General features: G+C 36.6%; 1 protein-coding gene across 50 annotated transcripts in view; it reads left to right on the forward strand.

The window, feature by feature from the left end:
* Positions 1-21,766, forward strand: part of KCNMA1 (potassium calcium-activated channel subfamily M alpha 1) — a 428,996-nt gene that overhangs the window by 376,706 nt on the left and 30,524 nt on the right. For all 50 annotated transcript variants that reach the window (XM_085583432.1, XM_085583417.1, XM_085583419.1 and 47 more), the window contains one exon: positions 2,871-3,063. In XM_085583432.1, the coding sequence (XP_085439558.1) occupies positions 2,871-3,063 (193 nt within the window). The remainder of the gene's footprint in view (positions 1-2,870; positions 3,064-21,766) is intronic.

Here is a 21,766-nt window from a genome sequence, read left to right on the forward strand (position 1 = left end):
CTGCATGGAGCTGGTTCTGATGTTGTGATTTCTCTGACAGCATGACAGTAGTTATTTATGATATTATTTATGGTTTTATACCCTCAAAACCTTTGAAGAAATTATTGTTACTCTGTCTACGTAATATTTATATGTATTCATAAAGACTTCCTGTGGCCTGACCTGCTTTGTAAGGAACACTGTCCTGGAATTTCAGTTCAGAGTCTTGTATGAAAGTACAGCAAAGCCCTGGCCCTTTTTAAATCAATGAAAAGCTCCTATTGATCATGGTAGGCACAGCCGCTAAAACTGCAAAGGTCCTTTTTCTCCTATATATAATTATGTATCTCCTATACATCAAAATGTAGAATCAAGAGCTCCAGGACTAACAAATTAAGTCCTCCAAGCTGGTGATCTTAGGTGACCATAGCTATAAAAGACACATGGGAGCCCATGGTAAAAGTGAAAGAAAATTCTCAGCATGTTATATAGTAAAGTTAGCTTAGATTTTTTTTAAGAATGAAAAATTATAAGTTTGCTAGTTCTCAGTAATTTCATTTCAACAGTTAAAAATTATTAAATCAATGAAGGATGTAACCTTAGCTGAATAATTGGGAAAATAGCTATAGAATGATAGGACTGTCTTTGCTTTTTGATTAATTCAGACTGTAGGTCTTTGTTACTGTAAATGCAGTTTTAGTGTTAGCCCTTGGCATTTTTCTGTAACCTGGTCCAACAGATGGTGTCACAAGATTCTCTGCTGTCACAAAAATGGTGTCAATATCAGATTTGGTCAGTTAATATTCTCCTCTTTCTGCCAATTCCTTTTCATTCCAGTCACTGTGAAGGCTAAACAGTAGAGAATCAGAATTAAATTAATAATACTGTTGAACTATCAAGCAGAATAGAATCCTGCCACTGTTTCCAGTATATCCATTATTAGAATGTATTTTTGCAAAGTTTTGATTCTGAATTCTGAAGAGGCATGAAAGAAATGTACACCAGCTTTACTTTCCCCAGTTTACACCAAAATTCAGAATAGCTTTAGATTAATTTTGATTTCAACAACTTAAATAGTTAGTTGATGCAGCTTTAAAAATACAGAATTTTATAAAGGAATTGTATCTAACATAGTAATCAAGTGTGCTGAAGACCACACAGACTTGATTCCTGTTGCTTCTCTTTCTTTTCCCCCACTCTATCTCATTCAAAATGGTGATAAAAAGTTAAAATAGCAGCAAATTTCTGTTCTAATGATAGTAATTTAAAACTGTACTTAAGTGTCTGAGATTATACTTGTAGGAACCTGTTGAAGGGAGGCTATCTTCATAATTCTCTGTATTTTGGTTCACAAGGTAAAACTTGCTGCTAATATCTGATTCATATGTGGTTACAGCTGAATATGAACACATTTGTTCTGCTTTTTTTTTTTTTTTAAAGTGGAATGTAATGTCTGTATTAAAAGACGCCTTTAAGCTGCTGAGTAAACTCTTAAAAAGTAGGCAAATGCCAATTTTAAATATCCTCAGGCAGCCTTAATTCTGTCCCTTTGCATAAAATCATTAGGACTGAGTCTTTAATTAATTACATGGTTGCATATTATTTTTCCCCACAGGAACCCTGATTAACTTGGTGCACAGTACAGGCACATAGGGCAGGATTAAGGTGGCTGGAATAATCATATTCTAACTTTGGAGCAGTTTATAATGAAATCATATCTGTTTGATACATACTGTTTTTCACAAGGTTTCAAGCCTCAAATTATTGAAAATTACATAGAATAATTAATCTGGCAAACACTGAAAAAGAATTGAGCTCTTTATTCACTGTGTGCATTTTAAATTCACTTTTACGTTGACTACTCTCAGTGGTGATCAAGAGATACCTTGAATGCTGGGGAGACGGAAGACTGGGGTCTTGCCTTGATTTTATGGAAGTCACTGCATGACACTGGGAATGATGTCTCCTCATCATTGGGGTCCTTGGGTACCAAGCCATGTGAGGCAGCAGAGTAGAATCTAGTTTCCATTAAAAAAACATAGAGTATTTCCTGGACCTTGCAGCCTCTGTGACTTAGACTTAATATTCTGTAACTATAGTTGTGGACTGTTGAATGCGAAAGGCAAGTGTAATTTTAAAAACAAAAAATATCATGTTAAGTGTCATATCTCAGCTTTGTTAACTATGAAAAAAAATCCACAGGCTACCACAGCATTTAGTTTTAATGATTCCATTCTCTGATTGAGGATTGTGGAACAGGGAACATTGCACAAGCTGTGCCCATTAGGATAAAGTCTTGTTTCTGTTTCAAAGGGTTTAATCACACAGCTTTGAAGCTCAGTGTGTTTTCCTTCTAGAAGCACCAAAAGCGTGCTTCGAAAAGGATTAACCTTTTCTGTGTATTGCTTTAGGTAGAAAAAAATAGCTTTGTCCTGATTACATTTCAAATGCGCAGGACACGTAATGCTTTCCTGTTTAAATTGCTGTTCTTTTGCCCAAGACCATTGTGACTTGGTAGTAGATAAATAGACATTTAAACCACCCCCCTTGTTATATTCAGAGAGCCAGAGGTTGCCACATGATAGCAGCTTAAATCAAGACAATTTCAAGTCACCGATGAGATGTAGAATGCTGGCATTATTCCTGTTTCTTGTTTGTTAGTAATAGCTTGACTGAGTATTGAGACTGAACCTAAAATGCTGCCATCAGCACCAACTACCCTTTAGATTAGCACACATCTCCTATTCCCTGGCACATAGTTAGACCAGCTTAATGTCAGAGCATAAAAAAGATACTTGTTAAATAATTTCCCAAAGCTCCTTCTCAATCTTTAATTTGTTTTTCTTTTTTTCCCTCTTCTGCACCCCCCTTTTTTCCTCCCTGTGCCGAAGGGTACGCCATTAAGTCGGGCTGATTTAAGGGCTGTCAACATCAACCTCTGCGACATGTGCGTTATCCTGTCAGCCAATCAGAATAATATTGATGATGCTTCGCTGCAGGACAAGGAATGCATCTTGGCGTCACTCAACATCAAATCTATGCAGTTTGATGACAGCATTGGGGTCTTGCAGGCTAATTCCCAAGGTAAGGACTGCCCTATAATACTTCTCTGCAGTGCCTACAGGGGACAGGACCTGGCAGGAAGAATATCCCTCACTCAGTAATTCAAAGAGCCCTACATCAGCTTGCTTGACAGTTAAACCTGCTGATTGGTATGATGGCTTTTAAAGGGACAGTCACGTAGTTTCTCTGCTACATCACAGAGCACATCTTTCAGAGGAAAAATGAATGAACATGAAACTGGCATTTTTCCTCATTTTAAAATTTTCCTAGATAATGTATAAAAACGTCGTTTTCTCACTGTGGCTTCTTTCACAGGGTAAGTTGTGTTATATAACCAGTGATAACTTCAGGTATTCTTTGGAATACCTGAATTCTATCTAAAAAAATTTCTTATAATGTAAAACACATTGAAACTACAGAGAAAATACAAGTTTTAAAAACACAAGCCAAAAAGTAAAATAAAAAGAACTTTTAATTTTCTTTACAGCTTTGGCACATCCTTGGTCAGGAAGCCACAGAGAATTAACTCAAAGCTGATTTCTTCCCATGGTTTAACATGTACACATCCCATTTAAGAATGTTGAACAAAATCTTTCAATCTTTCCTGAGAGTGGGGGACTGATTCATATGTTGCCAAAGGCTATTTTACACCATCTGTGCCTGTGCAAAGCAGCTGCAAAGCAGTCATAAGCACCCTGGCAAAGACCATCAGTGTAAAAGCAATCATCTTCCCATCCCTGAAGGGTCTTGCAGTTCATGCAGCTGAAGTCCTACCTTTGATAAACCTATTAAGTGCAGCAGTAAATATTCCCTCTGGATCTAGTTCTGCTGTAAATGTAGGTGGAAAGGATTGTGCTTTGGTCTGCAGATTCCCCATGAGCTTGATCTAGAGATAGTTTTCCCTCAAGGACTGTGAGAACTAAGATTAAGTTCAGATTTTCCTCTTTGCACTCTAATCAGGAAATAGGAATTATATGCCAAAAATCAGAGGTTGCAGTGTAACTTCTTGAATATAGAAACTTGAACATAGAAAATTCTTTCTTAGAATCAGCAATAAAATAGTGGAATTTAATACTGGAATTAAATTGTACCAGGAAGCTAAAAGCTTGAACTTTTCAATGTCAAATTGGACAGTTTTCTGGATAAGAAGTAGATTTAGAGAAGAAAAGAAAGAAACGGATTGTTTTCAATCCCATGAGTGTTGAAAGTTTCAAATCTGTGGTCTTGAAATAACACAACCCTAAATATTTTAGAGTTCTTTCCTCGCAAATTTGTGAGGCCAGCTTGCTCACACTCTGACAGCTTGTAGTCATGATTAGGAAACTCATTGCAGAAGTGGAAGACAGGCATAGAGGTTCCTTGTTTTGCTGCTTTAGCCCTGGGATCTGAAATTCTGTATCTCAGAACTAAATCTGTACTTCCACTACCAGGCTAATGGCTATTCTTTGATAAATCTCTCTGAGTCTCCTATCACACATAATTAAAATAATCAAAAATCTCTTCTTGAGCACAAACAGTCGGAGAGAATTTTCTGTCTTTGCTCAGAAGTTAGAGACATTTCCAGCAGTTGAACTGTTGTATTTTACCTCTGGGAGTACACAGGGTCAGACCTCTCCTCGGTGAGGATAGAGAAACCTGTCAATATCCACCACATGAGCACCTGTCATTTTTTCCTCTCCATCCTTGGAGGTATTCAGGACCTGACTGCATAAAGCTCAAAGGAGCTGATCTGACCTTATAGTTGACCCTGCTTAGGGCAGGAAATTAGACCAGAGACCCTCCAATGTCCTTTACAGACTGAATTGTTCTGTGACTCTCTAATACCCAGGTCTCTGCTACAGCAATAGCCCCTGTAGGTCAGGCAATGTACACTGGCCGTAGTCCAAATCCCTTTAGCCCTTTTAAATGTTGCTGATGCAGAGCAGCAGAGGAGCAATAGGTGACACATTCTTAGAAATTTTTGACATTTCTTCAGGTAAATACCGGACTGCATGTTAAAAAATAAAAGGTGACTCTTTCCATAGCTGTTCTGGGGAAATAGGGCATAACATAAGGCAGTTAACCAGCAGCCTATTTTAATTGGGAGCACTGAATAAGGAGGGGTTCTTGCAAGCCTAGTTGCTTCAGAAGATGATTATCTTCACAATAAATTCTCTGTTTTTGAAATCAACAACTCCTGAATTGGTTCTGTTCCTTTCAATGCCGTAAATTTTCATGAAAGACCTTGAATAAAATGATTAGACTGTCAGAAGCAGTTAGATCAGTAGATAGCACAAACTTTACTGGAAATTATATGAAATGTGACATTTTTGTCTGTGAAATGCAGCTTTAACATATGGTGGACACAACTATCATGACAATTACATAAAGTAGGTGATTCAACTTTTGCTGGTCAACAAGCAGCAGATTAGAACAAACTCACAGATTCTTACTGGCAATTAAGTATCTTTATTTATAGAGCAAATTGTCATTTTGCATTTGTGTATTGCTTGACATACTTAACACATTGGCTAGTACAAACTTGCAGTATTGCCAGTCTGAGCTTTTCTAGACCTTAATGCATGATTTTGAATTAAGACATCCTCATTAACATCATGCTTGGATCTTCTGTTTTATTCTTTTAATTTACTTCTGTTACTGATCATCAGAAACATTGACATTAGAAAATATGAAGGTGTGGCAGAAGGTCAGTTGACCTGTGACAGGGTGTTGAAAAGAGAAGAAATAAAAATATGTAAGCAGTCTAAGAAAAGTATGGGCTAAGCTGCAAGATTTTTGGTGAGGGATTTAGCAGTATGACCTTACCCTTGCTATTCTGAGCAGATAAATAGTATTATATATGTATAGTTATGTAGTCACCAAGTGGTGCAATCTCATATAAAAACCTGATAAATAATTAATCTTTACATTTCTGAAAAAATACAGTCATTTAATTGATAAGTTATTGAATATACAAGGATCTTTCTAATTTGTATCTGTGATTGTTTCATTTCAGCTTTAGGCAAAAGATGACACCAGTACAAGAAAGGTGCCATAAAACCAAGATGCACATTTATTTAACGACCAGATAAGCCATAATCATTGGCAAGTTTTGAAGTACAGGGCTATAACTGGAATTCCTTTGCTTTAAGTTGGTAGCAGGAAAAGAATCCACACATTTTGGGATTTCATTCCCTTTTTCTAGAGCTTCATCCTCCTCACCTGCTTTAACACCAAAGTCACTCTCAGTCCTAGGCATATAAAGATCCATCACTTGCCAACCTGCTGTATCCATCCAAACATGCCCTTTCCAGTCAGGCCATAGCTTTGAAAAGGAACCCAGGTGCAATCTGAGAGGAAGGATCTTGTAGAAGGAACAGGTGGGTGGGCACATGACAGCATACTTTGCTGAAAGGGAAATTTCTATAACAATAGGGCTAGCAATTCCCAATGGATTAACTGCTGAAAAATCAGCTCTGAATTTATCTGGTTTGTATCAACACAGGATTTTCTCATTACTAGTACAAGATGGACTTAAAAAACACACAATCATTCTCACACAGAAACAAAGACTTGATAGAACCCCATTATGGTGTTAAAATATCCCCAGGTTTTTGAACTGGTTAACAGTAATTATCTGTAAGTAATTAACAGCAATTATTCTATAAGTAGTGCAGCAACATTTTTGTCCTCTGGCTTGCTCATCGTGGATCGTAACTGATCCTGCCAGAGTTGCATCTCATCCAAGCACAGTGCTCTGCCTCGACCTTCCGCAGAAGGAAAATCCAACTCAAAGTTCCAAGACACAGGGAAAAAAAATAATCTGGACCAGAGCTACAAATGACCTAGCATATCCAGAGGGGATGGCAGTAAACTATTTGAGTTGTCAAATCTGTGTTCATCATCAGCTGTCTGGCAACATAGGACCAAATGCATGGCTACACAGAACTGTGTGTGGAAACAAGCTGTCTTCCTTAGGAAGAAAAGCTTACTAACAGTTCTGAAAGGATTTTCTGGTCTTCTTTACATAATGTACTTCTAGTCAAAAAGAACAAGAAGTTATTTCAAATTAAGCCTGTGCTGTTCAAAGTTCTCATGTTGAAAGTGTTTTCAGGACTGCCTGCATTGATGTTTCAAAGCTGACTGGGCAGCTCTGTAGGCTTGCTAGAAGTTAGGGCTGCAGACTCTAATGTCCTGAAAATGAGCTTCTGGAAATCATCAAGGCATTTCATTGCCTTTGGGAGACCTAGAACCCATATTCCAAAGACAGAAAGGCCGAAGTGTTATCCCACTGAAGCTGCAGCAAACTATTGTTTCATTAAGATATCTCAGATTTTGAAGTACAAAATGCTGTAAAGTGGGAACTTGGTCCAATTCTCCACAAAATTATTTATAAACTCAACCTTATTTTTGACAAGGAAGACCTGTGTTTATCTTGATTACGTCTTAAAGGTCTTGACTGAGAAAGATCTGTAAAGAGGTGTGTGTTTGTGTTGGAGAAAAAGGTCACCCCCAGGTACTGGAGATTGGTTTTTATTGTCCTTTCTGTTTCTTATTCTGTTCTCTCAAACAGAAATTGAGATTTATTTCATCAAGAAGTATTTTGGAGAGCAGACAGAGAATATTATATCCATAGCCAAAACATGTGCTCCTCAGTCATAACATTTTTCCAAAGCACCGAGGAGGACTGAATATGTGATGGGTTCTGCCTTGGCTGTTAAGTTGGGAGACTTTAAGTAATTTTCCTTTCCTTCATTTTGTTGACATTTCAATCCTTTCTTCTTCAAGTATCATCTATTGACTATTCCCATTTAGGTTTTCATGTTTCTTGTTTTTTGCTTAGAGTCCTACTTTGTGGGGATTTTACTTGTTATTTTATCCACCAGATGAACATGGCCCAACACAAAATATTTATCTTCAGTTGTAACTAAAGCTGCTATTTGGCTTTCTTCCCAAAACCCAGAAAGACAATTATACCTAAATGTTTAGAGATTTATAAATACTGTACCAGAGTAGCCTCTGGGTAGTAACTTTAGATATCCAACTCAATAATTTTCTTTTATTGGATAGTGATTTAGAGCTTATTTTGAGTCCCATATAATAAAAGCAGTACATTTCATTAAAAAACACTTACTAAACAATAAAGAAAAGTGATCTTATAGCTCCAAGCAGGTCTAAAGTACAGAAAGGGGAGGCTGTATAGTAACATTTTCTCCATAGACATTCTAAGACAGATCACAGTACAGCAGTGTAGATGTATTTCAGCAAAGTAACAATTGCAGCTGTTTTCTGAATGACTTCAACTTACGAGAATTTTCCCTAGGAACACTATTTCAACACGAGAGATCTTTTTAGGGCCTTCATTTACAGTTCTCATAATAGATCCTCCAACAAGAAAGAATAAAGTGAAAAACATGAGGATTGTATGAACTGGGTAATACATTTCATACATCATGACAGGATTCTTCTGGGGAAAATCCTGTAAAATCAAGTAAACATACTCAGAATTTTACACACTGACTTTCAAGTGTAACGGATTGCACAAGGTAAAGTAGCCCTGTACAAGTTTAATTTAATTTGATCCAGTTACTTTAAAAATCACTCATGACTTCATTGTCATCTTTTGTTGGAGCTGTCTTAAACTTTGATTGAAAGGACAGAAACAGCCTCAGAGTTTCATAAGATTTATTTCACAATATGATAATTAATTCTTATATCATTGCTAAGTTTTATGAACTTAGTCTCACAATTTGCTGCAAGAAATTCATTAAGAAAATGAATTTGAGATCTGCTTTCCATTGTGATTGCAGGTAATATATTCTTTTCCACCCCTACCAATCAATAAATCTTGATTGCTTTATCTCCGAAATGTTAGCAAAAGGCAGAACAACCATATTATTGGGATTGAAAATGAGAGAAAATTCTTAAATAAGGGGAAAGGATAAATAATGTCTGAAGTGCTTTGTTAGCAATGATTTTGGCCATATTCAGAGATAACTGTATTTTAATGCTGTTAGAGAAAACTTTTCATAAATTCAAAGCAATAATTTTATTCCTGAATGAGAGGGGGTTTAGTGAATGTTGAGTCTTATGTCTCTTATTTTATAATCATAAGGTTTAAAGGAAATATTTCAGAATATAGGCTTGGATCATCATAGATGAAGTTAGTTTTTTAGGCTTTTATGGAATTCAATATTCTGTGGCAACTCCAGCACTGTTTCCTATGTTTAATTTGTTATATTTCATGAAAATGTAGGAATAAAGAACCTTTCTTTTTTAATGCATAAAATCAAACTCTATTTAGCTGCACTAAATAATTGCAGAATTTAAGGAGCTATTTAACCACTTTAGAAAGTTTACAAGTAAATGTAGAATGTTAAATGTAGATGTAATATTAAAAATAAATAAGTGAAAGTGAAAGATCTGGGGTAGTTTTTAAAAGTGTCAAAGTGAGCTATGACATCTTTATTCTTTACAACACTTGGATTCCTCTGTGTCTTTGTATATCAATATCTTTTAGACTGCAGAATGCTTGTTATACTTAAAGCTAGCTCACAATTACCTAATTCATACAGATGTTTTGAAGGATACTCTCCAAGACAGTATCAATCCTACCAGTCACATTTTCAAAAATAGTTTTTGCATTAACATCAGGGTTACTGGTTTGCAGGATTGGTAGTTTAGTGTAGGAGTTAACACCCAGTTAAAGCTGTTTTTATACTGGATTCTGAATGTTCCTTTTTTTAGCATCAGTTGTTGCAATAATAGTAATAATCCAATTAACAAAACTTGATTGAGTGATTATTTTTTAGCTAAATTAATTTTAGTTGGTTGTAATTTGGTTGCATTAGCACTTTTCAAATCAAAGGCTGACTATCCTAAGTAATGAAATTAATAACTGAAAAATGAGATAAGGGCCAGACATGGCCCATATCACTATTTACTCACAAAAAATAGTCCAATTTTTGAAGATCAGGTCACTGTGATAAATAACTCAGTATTACCTTTTTGCAACATGTACATAATTTCTTATCCTGCTGAACTAGATGGATCAGTTGATAGCTGTTATTTATTTTATGGTAGCACACTGGAGCTCTAGATGGAATTAAGAGCTTGTTGTCATAGTCCTGATATATACAAGAATAAAATATGGCCTTTGCCCTGGCAAGTTTATAATCTGATGCCTTGCTTGTTCCAAAACTTATGTGCTCAATGTTATGCAGGTTAATAAATCTCTCTGACTTCAATGAAACTGTCCACCTGTGTAAAGTTAGATTATGTGCAGGTCTTTGCCAGATTTGGACTTAAATAAACTAAAGAGTCTGGGTGGGAGAGAGGCTTTTCACTTAATTTTTTTCCTGTGCTATAGAAAGCAGCTCTCTTAGGGCTTTACTCGGCTTCCAGTCTTCACATGAAACCCTTGACAGGAAGATCCCATGCAGCATCCTTCACATTTTTTGGTACCTTTCCTTACAGCTGGAAACCAATGTTGCCTGCTGGAATTACATACACAAAGTAGTTTCCCACCTCTCTCAAAGTTTTCCTGGAAAGAGAGAAAAACTATTAAGAAAAGAGAGTTTTCAATTCTGTTGCTTCTGAAACACTAAAAATGTGTTGGATGAATGGCTGGAGAGAGACATTCCTTTGGCACAATTTCTCTGGTTTTGAGAAATACTGTAAGGTCCTACCCAAATACCTTTAAGTTTTCACAATTGCTTCTTCCTCTTCTGCTTTAAGATACCTTCTGCTTCAGCCAGAGGAAAATAAAACAGGACAGAGGAGATAGATAATACAGTACTTCAAATATGTGATCTCACACTTAAACTATATTTAAGCATCCCAAAACTGTTATAAATTTGTCGTAACTCAAATTTATTATTATTTGCTGTTCAACATCTTGAAAGCAAACCCCCTATTATGAAGGTGTACTGTTTTGTGCATTTCTGATGCTGAGGAATAAAAAAAATGCATTCTTTTTATGAGCATTAATTATACACCAGGCAAGGAAGCAATTGCCTCTATGTTATGAAATATTAAATCAAAATGCTTCCTGTTCCCAGATGTCCCAGAGATAAATACAGCAGTATTTTGAAGCCCCACTTGGAGCTGTTTTCCCTGCAAATTTATAGTTTTGTCTCCATTTTCAGAAAACCCTGTTTTATGTGAAGTATAGCACTCTTGGTAGTTTTTAAGGAGCAAACTCCTCTGGAGTTGCCTATGTAGGCAACAACTCTTATGTAGATTGCACACAAGGGATCTGAAGTTGAAAGGCTCCTTTAAGATGACAAATGGGTTGAAAGTGTTATTGTCTTTGATTGCATGCCTTACATCATCTGTATGTAGGAATAAGAGAGCTATACTTTATCTTTAGCCATTTTATAAATATTTAAGTCCTTAGAGTTGCCTAAAGATATTAAAGCATATTTTACAGTAGTTGGAATATAAATATTATATATAGCACAAGATACCAAAGTAGTTTAATGAATTCATAATTTTCTGTTCACTTTTATTGGAATGTGTTTTATGTTCCAAAACTTCCATTTAAAGAATAAGAGACCATTCTACTCCCTGACAAGATGTGAGCTGATAGTGAGCGTTATCAAGGTTCCCTTAAATGGTGATTGAGGCTGCAATTAGCAAGATGAAAGGGCACATGAGTATTAGAATGTACTGCACCAACCTCTGTGTTTTAACTTTTAAAAAAACTATTTTTAAGAAACCATATGTAAGTCTTTAAGAAACTGTAGGGTGTTTTGCATCTCCCTCTGTGTATTTTCTAAAAGTTCTTAATTGCATAAGAAGGTGTGTATCTAGATCCAATTATACGGAGGAAATATTTTAAAATTTGAAGTTAATTTTCAAAAATATCCAACCATAAAAATCATACGGCATTAAATGTGTAAAAGTCTGTGTTTCATGGCTTTGAATACAAAAGTATGCTGAGGTTATAATTATAAATCTTTCAAATTCCCATCAAATATAAAAAAATATTTTTACTATTTCACAGTTTAACTATTTGCCAGTAGGAGTCTATGCTGGGTAATGCTTGCTAATTACCCACAACAAAAGTAGACACACAATACTGGTAAATTACCTGACCCTTTGCATTTTAATGAGACAACAAGGATTTCATGAAGTGATGTTGTTTCAGTGGTTAATGGTGTCAGCAATGTTGTAATTGTAGGCTGAGGCACATTAGCTGCACGACCACATGTAGGAAGGGTTTCTCTCAACAGGCCCTTTGGAGAATAGAACAGGGTATTATCATTAAGCCTATGTCATTTGCATGCTGCTAATCACTTACTTTATTATCTTGTGTATCCATTGTCTTTCTTTAATTGCTCTTTAAATGAAAATTAAAAATAGTTCCAGTGCCCATGATACTTGTGATAGCATCTTGATTATGAAGATAACTTCAAGAAAATGGAACATATAGATAATATATTGCAGGAATACAAGATAGTTTGAAAGTAATGTACCACAGCAGGCAGCCTCATGAGCGTAATTCTGGTGTCTTTCTTTGCTTCACTACGTATTGTTTGCTTAATAAATGGTTATTTATATTCATAAAGGTGATGGGGTTTTTCTAGAGATCAATGTCACTGGTTTTGCTTTACTGTGGAAGAAGATACAAAGCATCAGTATCTAGCAGACTTTACCAGGAGAAAGCTAGATATTTGTTCTTTCCAAATTTTTAAATCCTAGTCTGTGATCTCCAAAGCAGAAAAGCAGAATCTATCACCTGCTAGTGAATTGCAAAACTTTGACAGCTTTAGATAAAATTTATAAAATTCTTGGCATTCAAGACTTCTTTTCTTTTCTTTTTTCTTTTTTTTTTTCTTTTCTGTTTTCAAGACCTCTTGATTCAAGTTTGACATGATTAAATATGAGACAGCCCAGTATTTCCATAATAAGCATTTTCTAAAAGATTGCTAGTTTATGGTTATCAATAACCTGCTAGTTCTTTCAGCATCTGCAGAATGGGATATTCAGGCTGACTTGAAGCACAGCCTTTGCTGGAGAACCAATACTGCTGTGCTCCCAATAATACATTATTTTTGCAGCTTTTCAACATCTGAATGAACCAGAGCTGAAAAAGTAAATGATAAATTTTGTAAATTGTATGGTAGGAATTTTTGTTGAAGTTCTGAACTAGTTCTTGTAATTTATTTCTATTCAACACACCCAAAGAAGTTTATGGGAATTTTTGTAGTGGTTTATTTAGAGACAAAATTAAGATCTTACAAAATGTCTGTAATGTCATAGCAATGTGAAATATTTTGCAATCTTTCCTTAGAACTTTGAAGCAGATCCTGTGGAAGTATAATAGAGATTATACCTTTCATGTTGATTTGAAGTTTGGTTGCTTGCTTAAATTTTCTATTTAACTTTAACTGTCAAATACTCTAAATACTAATATAGATTAATAGGACTAACAGCCCTATAGTTACATTCTTAAGCCATTAGCAACAAGTGTGAGTTTGCTCAAAAATAGTTTATGCTGTAAAGAAAATCAAATTCAGAACAGGTTCTTGGCCACTTTGTGTAACATTCAGCAGTGTGTTTTAGAAACTGTGTATATCTGTTGTAAATCCTCAGTAATTTGCAAATTACTATTCTAACTTCTAATTAAATATCTGGTTCTTTCGTGGCAATGTAAACTCATCTGTATGGACATATCTTCCATTTTCAGTGGAAGATGTAGACTGAATTATATGGACAGAGTGCTTCTAAAAATTTGGACTAGATTTTTTTTATGGCAACTTGCTCACTGTGTCACATGTAAATTGGGCTTTACAACTTATCTGCAGATTTATATTTTAGATTGGCCCAAAATTACCACTTCTTAAACTACCTCACTAGCAACAAAAGCTCACATTGCAACTTGAACATTTATTCTCAGAATCCTATCAAATAATAATAAATAAATACTCGGAAATATTCAAAATGCCTAATTGAAAGGAAAGCTGTTTCCACTGATACTGGTACTAATGAAATGAAACAAGCAAGAAAACTTTTTTTTTTTTATCAATCCATTTAACTCTGTACTAAGCAATAATAGATAGGAAAGGTAAAGTGTTTCTAGAGATTAATGTCATGTTTAGATGCATGGATGATAATAAGTAGTCAGTACTGAAAACAACAAAAAAAACCACAACAAAACAAACAAAAAACCCCAAAACCCCACAAAAAACTGCCGGAAGTTTTCAGAATGTCTGTACTGTGACTGGATACTGTAGTATACATTTTATGATTGTCATTTAATTTTCACTACTTAAAGAATACCACATTACATTTTACTGTTATCACTGTCTTTACCAGCTTGTTTGCTAGTGTAATGGGTTTTGGATCCCATATAAATAAAATAAATAAGGAACTGGTGTAGAGACACTTCTGCAGATACTTTAAATTTAAAAAGACTGAGCTGTCAGAGGTAAGGAAAACTCTTATAGATTTTAGAAAAAACTCTGATAAAATAATGAGTCATTCTATCATGATAAGGAAATAATTTTATTTTAAAGATTAATGTTTGTAAGAGGAGAAAGACAGTGAGCCAAAACAGTGAAGACTTAGCAATGGAATTTTCATCTTGAGAGCAGACTTTACCTCACTGGTTTTCTGAATACCTTTCCTTTTTTCTTGATTTGTTTGAGCAAATTGCCTCTTTATTTACACTGCTGACTATATGCTTTGGATATGGCCTTCAGAGGCATAATTTGCTCTCAGAATTCTTGATTCTGACTGAAGCAGGGGTTTCCACACTTTACAGATGGGGTGAACCCAGTGGCAGCACTGGTATCACTGCTGATTTCAGGCAGTTTTGCTGACACAGCATTCAAGAATACTCAATTAGAGAGCTACTTCAGATTTCTCCTGATTCCACAACTATGCAGTTTGAATTTGGGTTTTTAAATAATGAGAAAAAAAAAAAAAAAAGGAGTAGAAATAAAAGGTTGTGTGATTTTTTGTGCTTTCCAAGGAAAAATTGGTTGAGTTAGCATTATATAGACTGATATAGTTAAAATTAACCTGATACTCATTTTCACACATGATATCTACAAAGATGTCTTTAACAGACATGCTACTCTGAATTTGTGTGCTACAAAAGGCAGTATTTGAATGACAAAGAGCATGACTGGGTTTTTTTTTTTACCCCTATTTATGATGTTATGTTTGGAGTACTGGTAAAAAGTTTTGGCTTGCAAAACACCTTTGTAGTGACATGCTGAAAGCTTGAGTGCCAGAATTAAATTCCATGTTAAAACCTCTTTTAAATAAAATATATCTACACATGAACACAGGATCCACGTTCCTTCACTATGAGCATTTAATAAAGCCCTGAAATTTTTAATTTTTTTTTTTTAATCACTTGCCTACTGGTACTTGACTATTTGCATAAGACAACCTGTCCACTAAAAGTTCTCTAGGATTTGGTGCAATCTGGCAGGACAGGACATGTGCACAGTGTGCTCTCTAGTCAGTAGACTTTGAGAAATTGCATTTTACCATATAGAGCTATATAGAAGAGGAGCTTTTGTATACTTGCAAATAGATTAGACTGCAGGAAATATGCAGGAGGGCCTATGAAGCATACCTGCCAGATAAATTAGAGGTGGTCTTGATCTGAATCCAGCCTGCCTCAAAGCTCAGCTCTGGGAATTTAGTTCTGATTTCTTTGATAAAAAGAGGCTATAGCCTTCACAGTTCAATCTTTGATCCCCAAGACAGCTTTGAATGTGGGATTTTAGTTATGACACAACCTGTAGAGAAATTAATGACGTTTTACCATAGGTTTCCAGCTCAGTTCCAGCTTGAGTAATTTGCAAGTCTGCTGGCACTATTTAGCCCACACAGACCATGAAGTCGACCGTAAGTAAGTCCAAGTTGATGGAAAATCAATATTGCTAGAACAGAGTGACAGATGTTGATTATCATAAAATGTCTGTTTAAGCATTTTGTATGTATCCATTTCCTCACTGCAAACACCTGAATTTTTTGTAGAAGTTACAAAGTAATTGTACTTAAAGATGTAGACTCATCTGCTAAAGAAATTTTCAGAATACATACTCCAAAAAATGACTGCTGTCGTTATTACTGTTGCTGCTCAGGGGAGCTATTCAGATGCCTCATTTATTGGAGCTTAATAGATTAAAAGTCCAAATTGAGTCTCATGATATAAACCTAATCAAATTCTAATCTGCATAATTTTCCCATAAGCAGCAATGGGAAATTTGTTTAATTTATGTTTCAGTAGTTGCCAATCAGATGTTGGACAACACTGTTACTTTTATTTTTCAAGTATTTAAATTGATTACTTGCTCTGATATGTGTCTTTGCTCTTCCTTTTACACTAAGGAAAAATTTACTTTTTTTGATATAATGACATAATATAGAGTCTCATCTAAAATGCCAATATATAATTTTTAGTGGTGAGTTTTCCATTTTGTTTCTAGTTATTGAATACCTGTCTCTGTAAACTAGGTAATATAGCTTAATTTATTTGATAATTTTTATTCAGCATATTTATTTTTGCCTGAGGTCTAAATATGCAGGCTTGATTAGTGATTAAACTGAAAGGAGTTTGGCGTTGTTACATACTAAATCATTTCAGCTGCAAACCTGTGCTACAGATGCTACCAACTTTGTGCCCTAGATGCACCTAGTGTAGAAAACTATTAAATAGTAAATGAAAAGTAGGAATAATTTATAAATAAAGTTTTTAAAGAAAGTAGCTAAAAAAGAGAGATGGAATTTTGTTTACTGCATAGAGAAATAGAGTTTCCATTCAGGCAGACTTGAGGGAAGTGCTGTAGCTAGTAACTACATATTATCTTATGTAAAGTGTGAAAAACAGGGAGAAGTGAACATTAAGGCTGTGCTCTGCAAAGCATTAGTAAAGAAAGCCCATTTTTTTTGTAGTTTTGGGTTGTGTAAGCTTGTGGTGAACCTTGGCAGAATTAGGGTTTGGGTAATTACCACAGAAGGTTTTGTGAAAGGAAAGATTCCTACAAAGCCAACAACAAAAAATCTAGCCAGTTTCAGGTGGGCTTCATTTTCTGAGGTGCGTATGATAGTGAAACTCAAAATGGCACTTAAAGTGGGAAAAGATTTATAGAAGTACCTGTTAACAGACCCCTCTAAGTTATACATTATTGTGCCCTAGGCTTAAAATATTACGCTTTTCTAATATATTATGCTGCTCACAATTGAAATGGAATCAATGTGGTATGATTCAATGCTAGACCTCAAGATGATGAAACTCCAATCCTTGATCTTTGTTTTTACAGCTTAATCCTACCTTGTTAGAGCAGCCCAAGAACCAGCAGACCTATAAATCATTTGCACTTTCAGCACATGGGGCTACTAACTCATCCAGGAATGGATCTCACACTTTGGGGAGCGGAAACTAGGATTGAACCCACTGCCCTGTGCTTCCATTAGTGCTTTCATTTGGATATTTTCACTGTAGGTTTCTGTAATTCAGCAGAAAGTGAATGAAGGGATATTAGAGAAGAGCACTTTCTTGGCGGGAAGTGGCAGCTGGTTCTCTGTGGCATTGTCTCTGAGTTCAAAGCTCCAGTATTGTTCCCATCCAAAAGCATTGGAGGGTTGCTTCAGTTGAGAAAGATGTCCTTCTTCAACCCCCACACTCTGTAGATTTACCTTGGCCTATGTTTGGGCCTGGAGCATCTCTGAAGATGCTCTCTCTCTCTGAGAGAGCTGGGAGCTTATGCGGTCACATCTGGCCTCCCACATTCCTCTCCTTTTCCAGACCTTTAGTGATAATCTCCAAGAGATTATTAGATATTCAGCACAAATCACAGTAAAAGTCAGAACTGAAAGCCAGGCTTCAGGATTTCCAGGTTCTCAGGCCAAACTACAACTCTCTGTCTCAGACCCCATGGGACACTGAAGCTAGAATTGTTTCTAAATTGAATGGCTGTAACAGATTCCCATGAATGTCAGCAGCTCTTTAGCTGCATGACTGCTGCTGAACTTTCCAGGTATACCCAAGGGCTGAACTTCTGAGAATAACAGGTATAGTCTATCATTCAATTGAATTCACAGGAATATTAATGACATTGTCAGCAAACAGTAGCAAAGGGATACAACTGTGAGGTCCTTTTTGAGAATTATTTCTTTTTGGCTGGCTCTGCTTAATGAAAAGACTTGTCCCATATTTCTGCATGATAACCTGTCGGGGGCGTGTTTGGCAGTTCACCACTTATGTTTTATTCATATATGCTCAAAATATTATTGTCGTCTCATATTCCTTAGGTGAACCAGAGGTAGCTGAATGTACATATGCTTTTTAAATTATATTTGAGGACTTTAGTGCATATATCACCCAGTGAATGCCATTACATCTTTCCCTAAAATAGCATTATTTAAAGGACGCTATCAATTTACAAGGTGTTTTAATAACAAGGCTACAACCTTTAGGTCTGTCAAGTGGATTTCCATTTTAGGGTAGTGCCTTCTGTCTGCATAGAATTTCAGTTTGGTAAAATATATATCTTTGAAAAGGAAGGGAGGAAAAGAAGAAAGGGGCAGAGAAAAAGGGGAAGAGAATCATAAAGGATCCATTATGATCCTTAAGAAGAGATCTTATAAATGTAGCATAAAAATCCATTTATGAGAATATGCCCCTCTAGGTCTTGGTGGAGTCAGTGGAACAGGAGCAATGCACATCCACAAGACATATTTCCCTCTACATTAAAAGCCCAGTGAATCTTTATTAGTCCCATCAGCAAACTTTTAAGAATATACTTACTGCTGTGAAGAGCAAACTTTCCTGCATTTTGTGGAATATTACTCAGTTAAGTGACCTGCAAAGAAACAAAAATTAGTGGCTTATGTCCAATACAATCAGCAGATCATTTGGCTGTCAGGCCAGTTGCTCACACATAAACAGAGCAAAATTGGTGTTTAGCCATCCCAGCATTCTTTAATTTTGAATTTCATCACAGTGCCACTGTGGATGTCAGAATACCTGCATATTACTGCTGAGATACAGTTAGTGCCTCCCTGGGTCAGCCTGGCTCAAGAGGTGCAGAGCTCCACCAGCCCAGTGCTGCTTATCCCTTTGTAGGTGCTATTTTTTGTAAGGTACAGTGAAGTTTTATAGCCACCTGGCCATGCTGAGCTCAGAGCAGGGGAGCACTTGCATCCCCTGGTAAAGAGAGCTTGCCTTCTATTACCAAGGAAATTTCCCCTGTGTTCTCTTTCCATGAAGGGGAGAACATCTTTAAGGCTTACATTTTTGCTTCTGATGCAATTGATTGTTTTTTGCCTATTTTGTGAGCAGTAGTATCTTAGAGGGAGCTGGGAAATGGTTTTTGCACAAAATCAGGGTGTTGAACCATCAGCTTTCTGCACAGAGCTGCAGGAGACTCACAGTCCTTCCGAGCAGGTGGCTGAGGAGGGCCATGGGAGGCCCTGCCTGTCAGGGAGGGATGCTGCTGCCAGGAGAGAAGCAGTGACTGCTGACTGCCAGCCTGACTGATGGAGCATGTCAGGAGCCCAAAACCTGTGTTCCTCTCAGAGCTGTGATGTCCTTCATTCACTGCTTGGCAGTGTCTTGTTTCAGAGACAGATAGGGGTGGGCCCCCTCCTATTGAAGCTTCTTCAGTTTGATCAGGGAGACCTCATTGCTCTTTCCAGCTACCTTGAAGGAGGTTGTAGTGAGCTGGGAGTTGGTCTCTCCTCTCTGGTAACAAGTGAAAGGACAAGAGGAAATGGCCTCCAGATGTGCCAAGAGAGGTTTAGATTGAATATTAGTGAAAATTTCTTCACTATAAGGGTTGTCAAGCATTGGAACAGGCTGCCCAGGGAAGTGTTGGAGTCACCATCCCTGGAGGTATTTAGGAGACATTTAGATGTGACACTTAGTGACATGGTTTAGTGGTGGACTTGGTAATGCTGGGTTAGTGGTTGGACTTGATGATTTTAAAGGTCACTTTGAACCTAAATGATACTATAACTTTATGTTATAGTGTAGATTATAGCCAGTGGTGGTGGATTGACTGTGACTGACAAGTAAGTTCCACAGTGAGAAAAAAGCTCATGGACTGAGGTAAAGCCAGTTTAATTACTGAGGAAAGCAAAAACAAGCCCTAGAAAAAGAAACATTCAAGTGATACAAAGCAGACCACTCAGCCAGTACAGCAGTTTAGTACCAGATGCAGTGACTGCTAGAACTGACACGATTCTGCTTTACCTCCTAATTGTTGGCAAAGAGAATTCCCTTCTCCAGAAGTCTGCCCACTGTCACTGCAGTTCCTTCCACAGGCACCGTGCTCAGACTTGCACAGGCATGTGGGTTTTACTGTAGAGGTTGCTCCCGTTAAGCAGCTGCAGCCAGAGCTCCCCCAGTTGTTTGTAGAACAAGGAGATACTGTGTTTGTAAGATCACAACTATCAGCCCTGTTTTACGATTTTTATGAGCATTAATGGAACAAGGTTTGGGGACTGAAGGAGAAAATGGAATATGGAAAGGAAAATGAAAAGAGGCTGTGAGGAAAGCATGTCATTTCTAAATGAATGCTCTGTGCAGAGGAATTGAATCTTTTCACAGCTGAAAATGGATCTTAAATCTGATGCCTTAGCTTGTTTCAGCTTCTGTAATGAAATAGCGTTTTCCTAATACCCTGTGACCTGAATTTCTCCCTGCTTTATGGGTGCTATTCCTTGACGTACAAACCTGTATTTTCTCAAGTCAGCATTTGATGATGGATGTCAAAATACAGGTCATGTATTATGCATATAGCATTACCGATTTAAGGTGTTTACTTGTCAAGTTGAAGAAATTCAAAAATGTCACATTCACTGAATCTGCACAGCTGTCACTTGTAGTTTTTCATGCCTTTAAATGAAAGTTCTGATAAAGCAGGTTAGTTTCCTGCACTTTTTTTGGTTTTTTGTTTTTTTTTTTTGTTTTCTCTTCTGGAGTAAAAAAAAATAGACAGCCTGTGTATGGAAATTAGTTTGTGACTTGGGAGTAGGAATGTGTCTTGAAGGTGTTCGATGGCTTGTGACTCGAAACATAAGCACACAAAATCCCCAAATATTTCGTTTTCCTGAAAATACAATTTTTATATTACTTTAAAGTAAATTTCTAGAAGTGTCTGAATTAAGTATGAGCAAGGAAATTAAATTATCAGATACTTCTCACGTCTTTCAAGACAGTAGGATGAAAAATATTAAAGCACAAGTCTATTTTTCATTCAAGGAGAAAACACAATCTCTTTAACATGCTTCCTGCATTTCAGACTGAATGCACTATGTGTGCAGTGTGCAATTACAGAGCTTCTGACAATCTGTGTCTAACAAAAATGCCACATTTACTTCAATCTTCTGACACCATCTCAGGAAGACAAATATTCGAAGGGTTAGAGAGGTGGCTACAAATGTCCTTTGATGGAGAGTGAGCGTGTCTCTGTGTATGTGCACATTGCAGTGAAGGGGAGGCAGGAAGAACTTGCACATTTAGCTGAGTTACACTGGCTTACTTCAATCTGCTTTTAACTGGTAGGGAAAGACTGCTGTGCTCCTACCATCTGAAGGGCCTGATTCACTAGAAGGTGGTTTAGCAAGTGCATTCTGAAATGTGGGGAGAAAGGCTTCAGGAAAAAAGGGAGAAGCAGAGCCTCCAGGGATACTCAGAGCAGTACAATCCCTGGAGTGCATGAGAACAATATTAGTTTTGTTTACTTTTAGAGAAGGGAGCATTAAAAGTCTTGCT

Source organism: Lonchura striata, chromosome 6, assembly GCF_050655825.1.
Source record: "Lonchura striata isolate lonStrDom1 chromosome 6, ASM5065582v1, whole genome shotgun sequence".
NCBI classification, from domain to species: domain Eukaryota; kingdom Metazoa; phylum Chordata; class Aves; order Passeriformes; family Estrildidae; genus Lonchura; species Lonchura striata.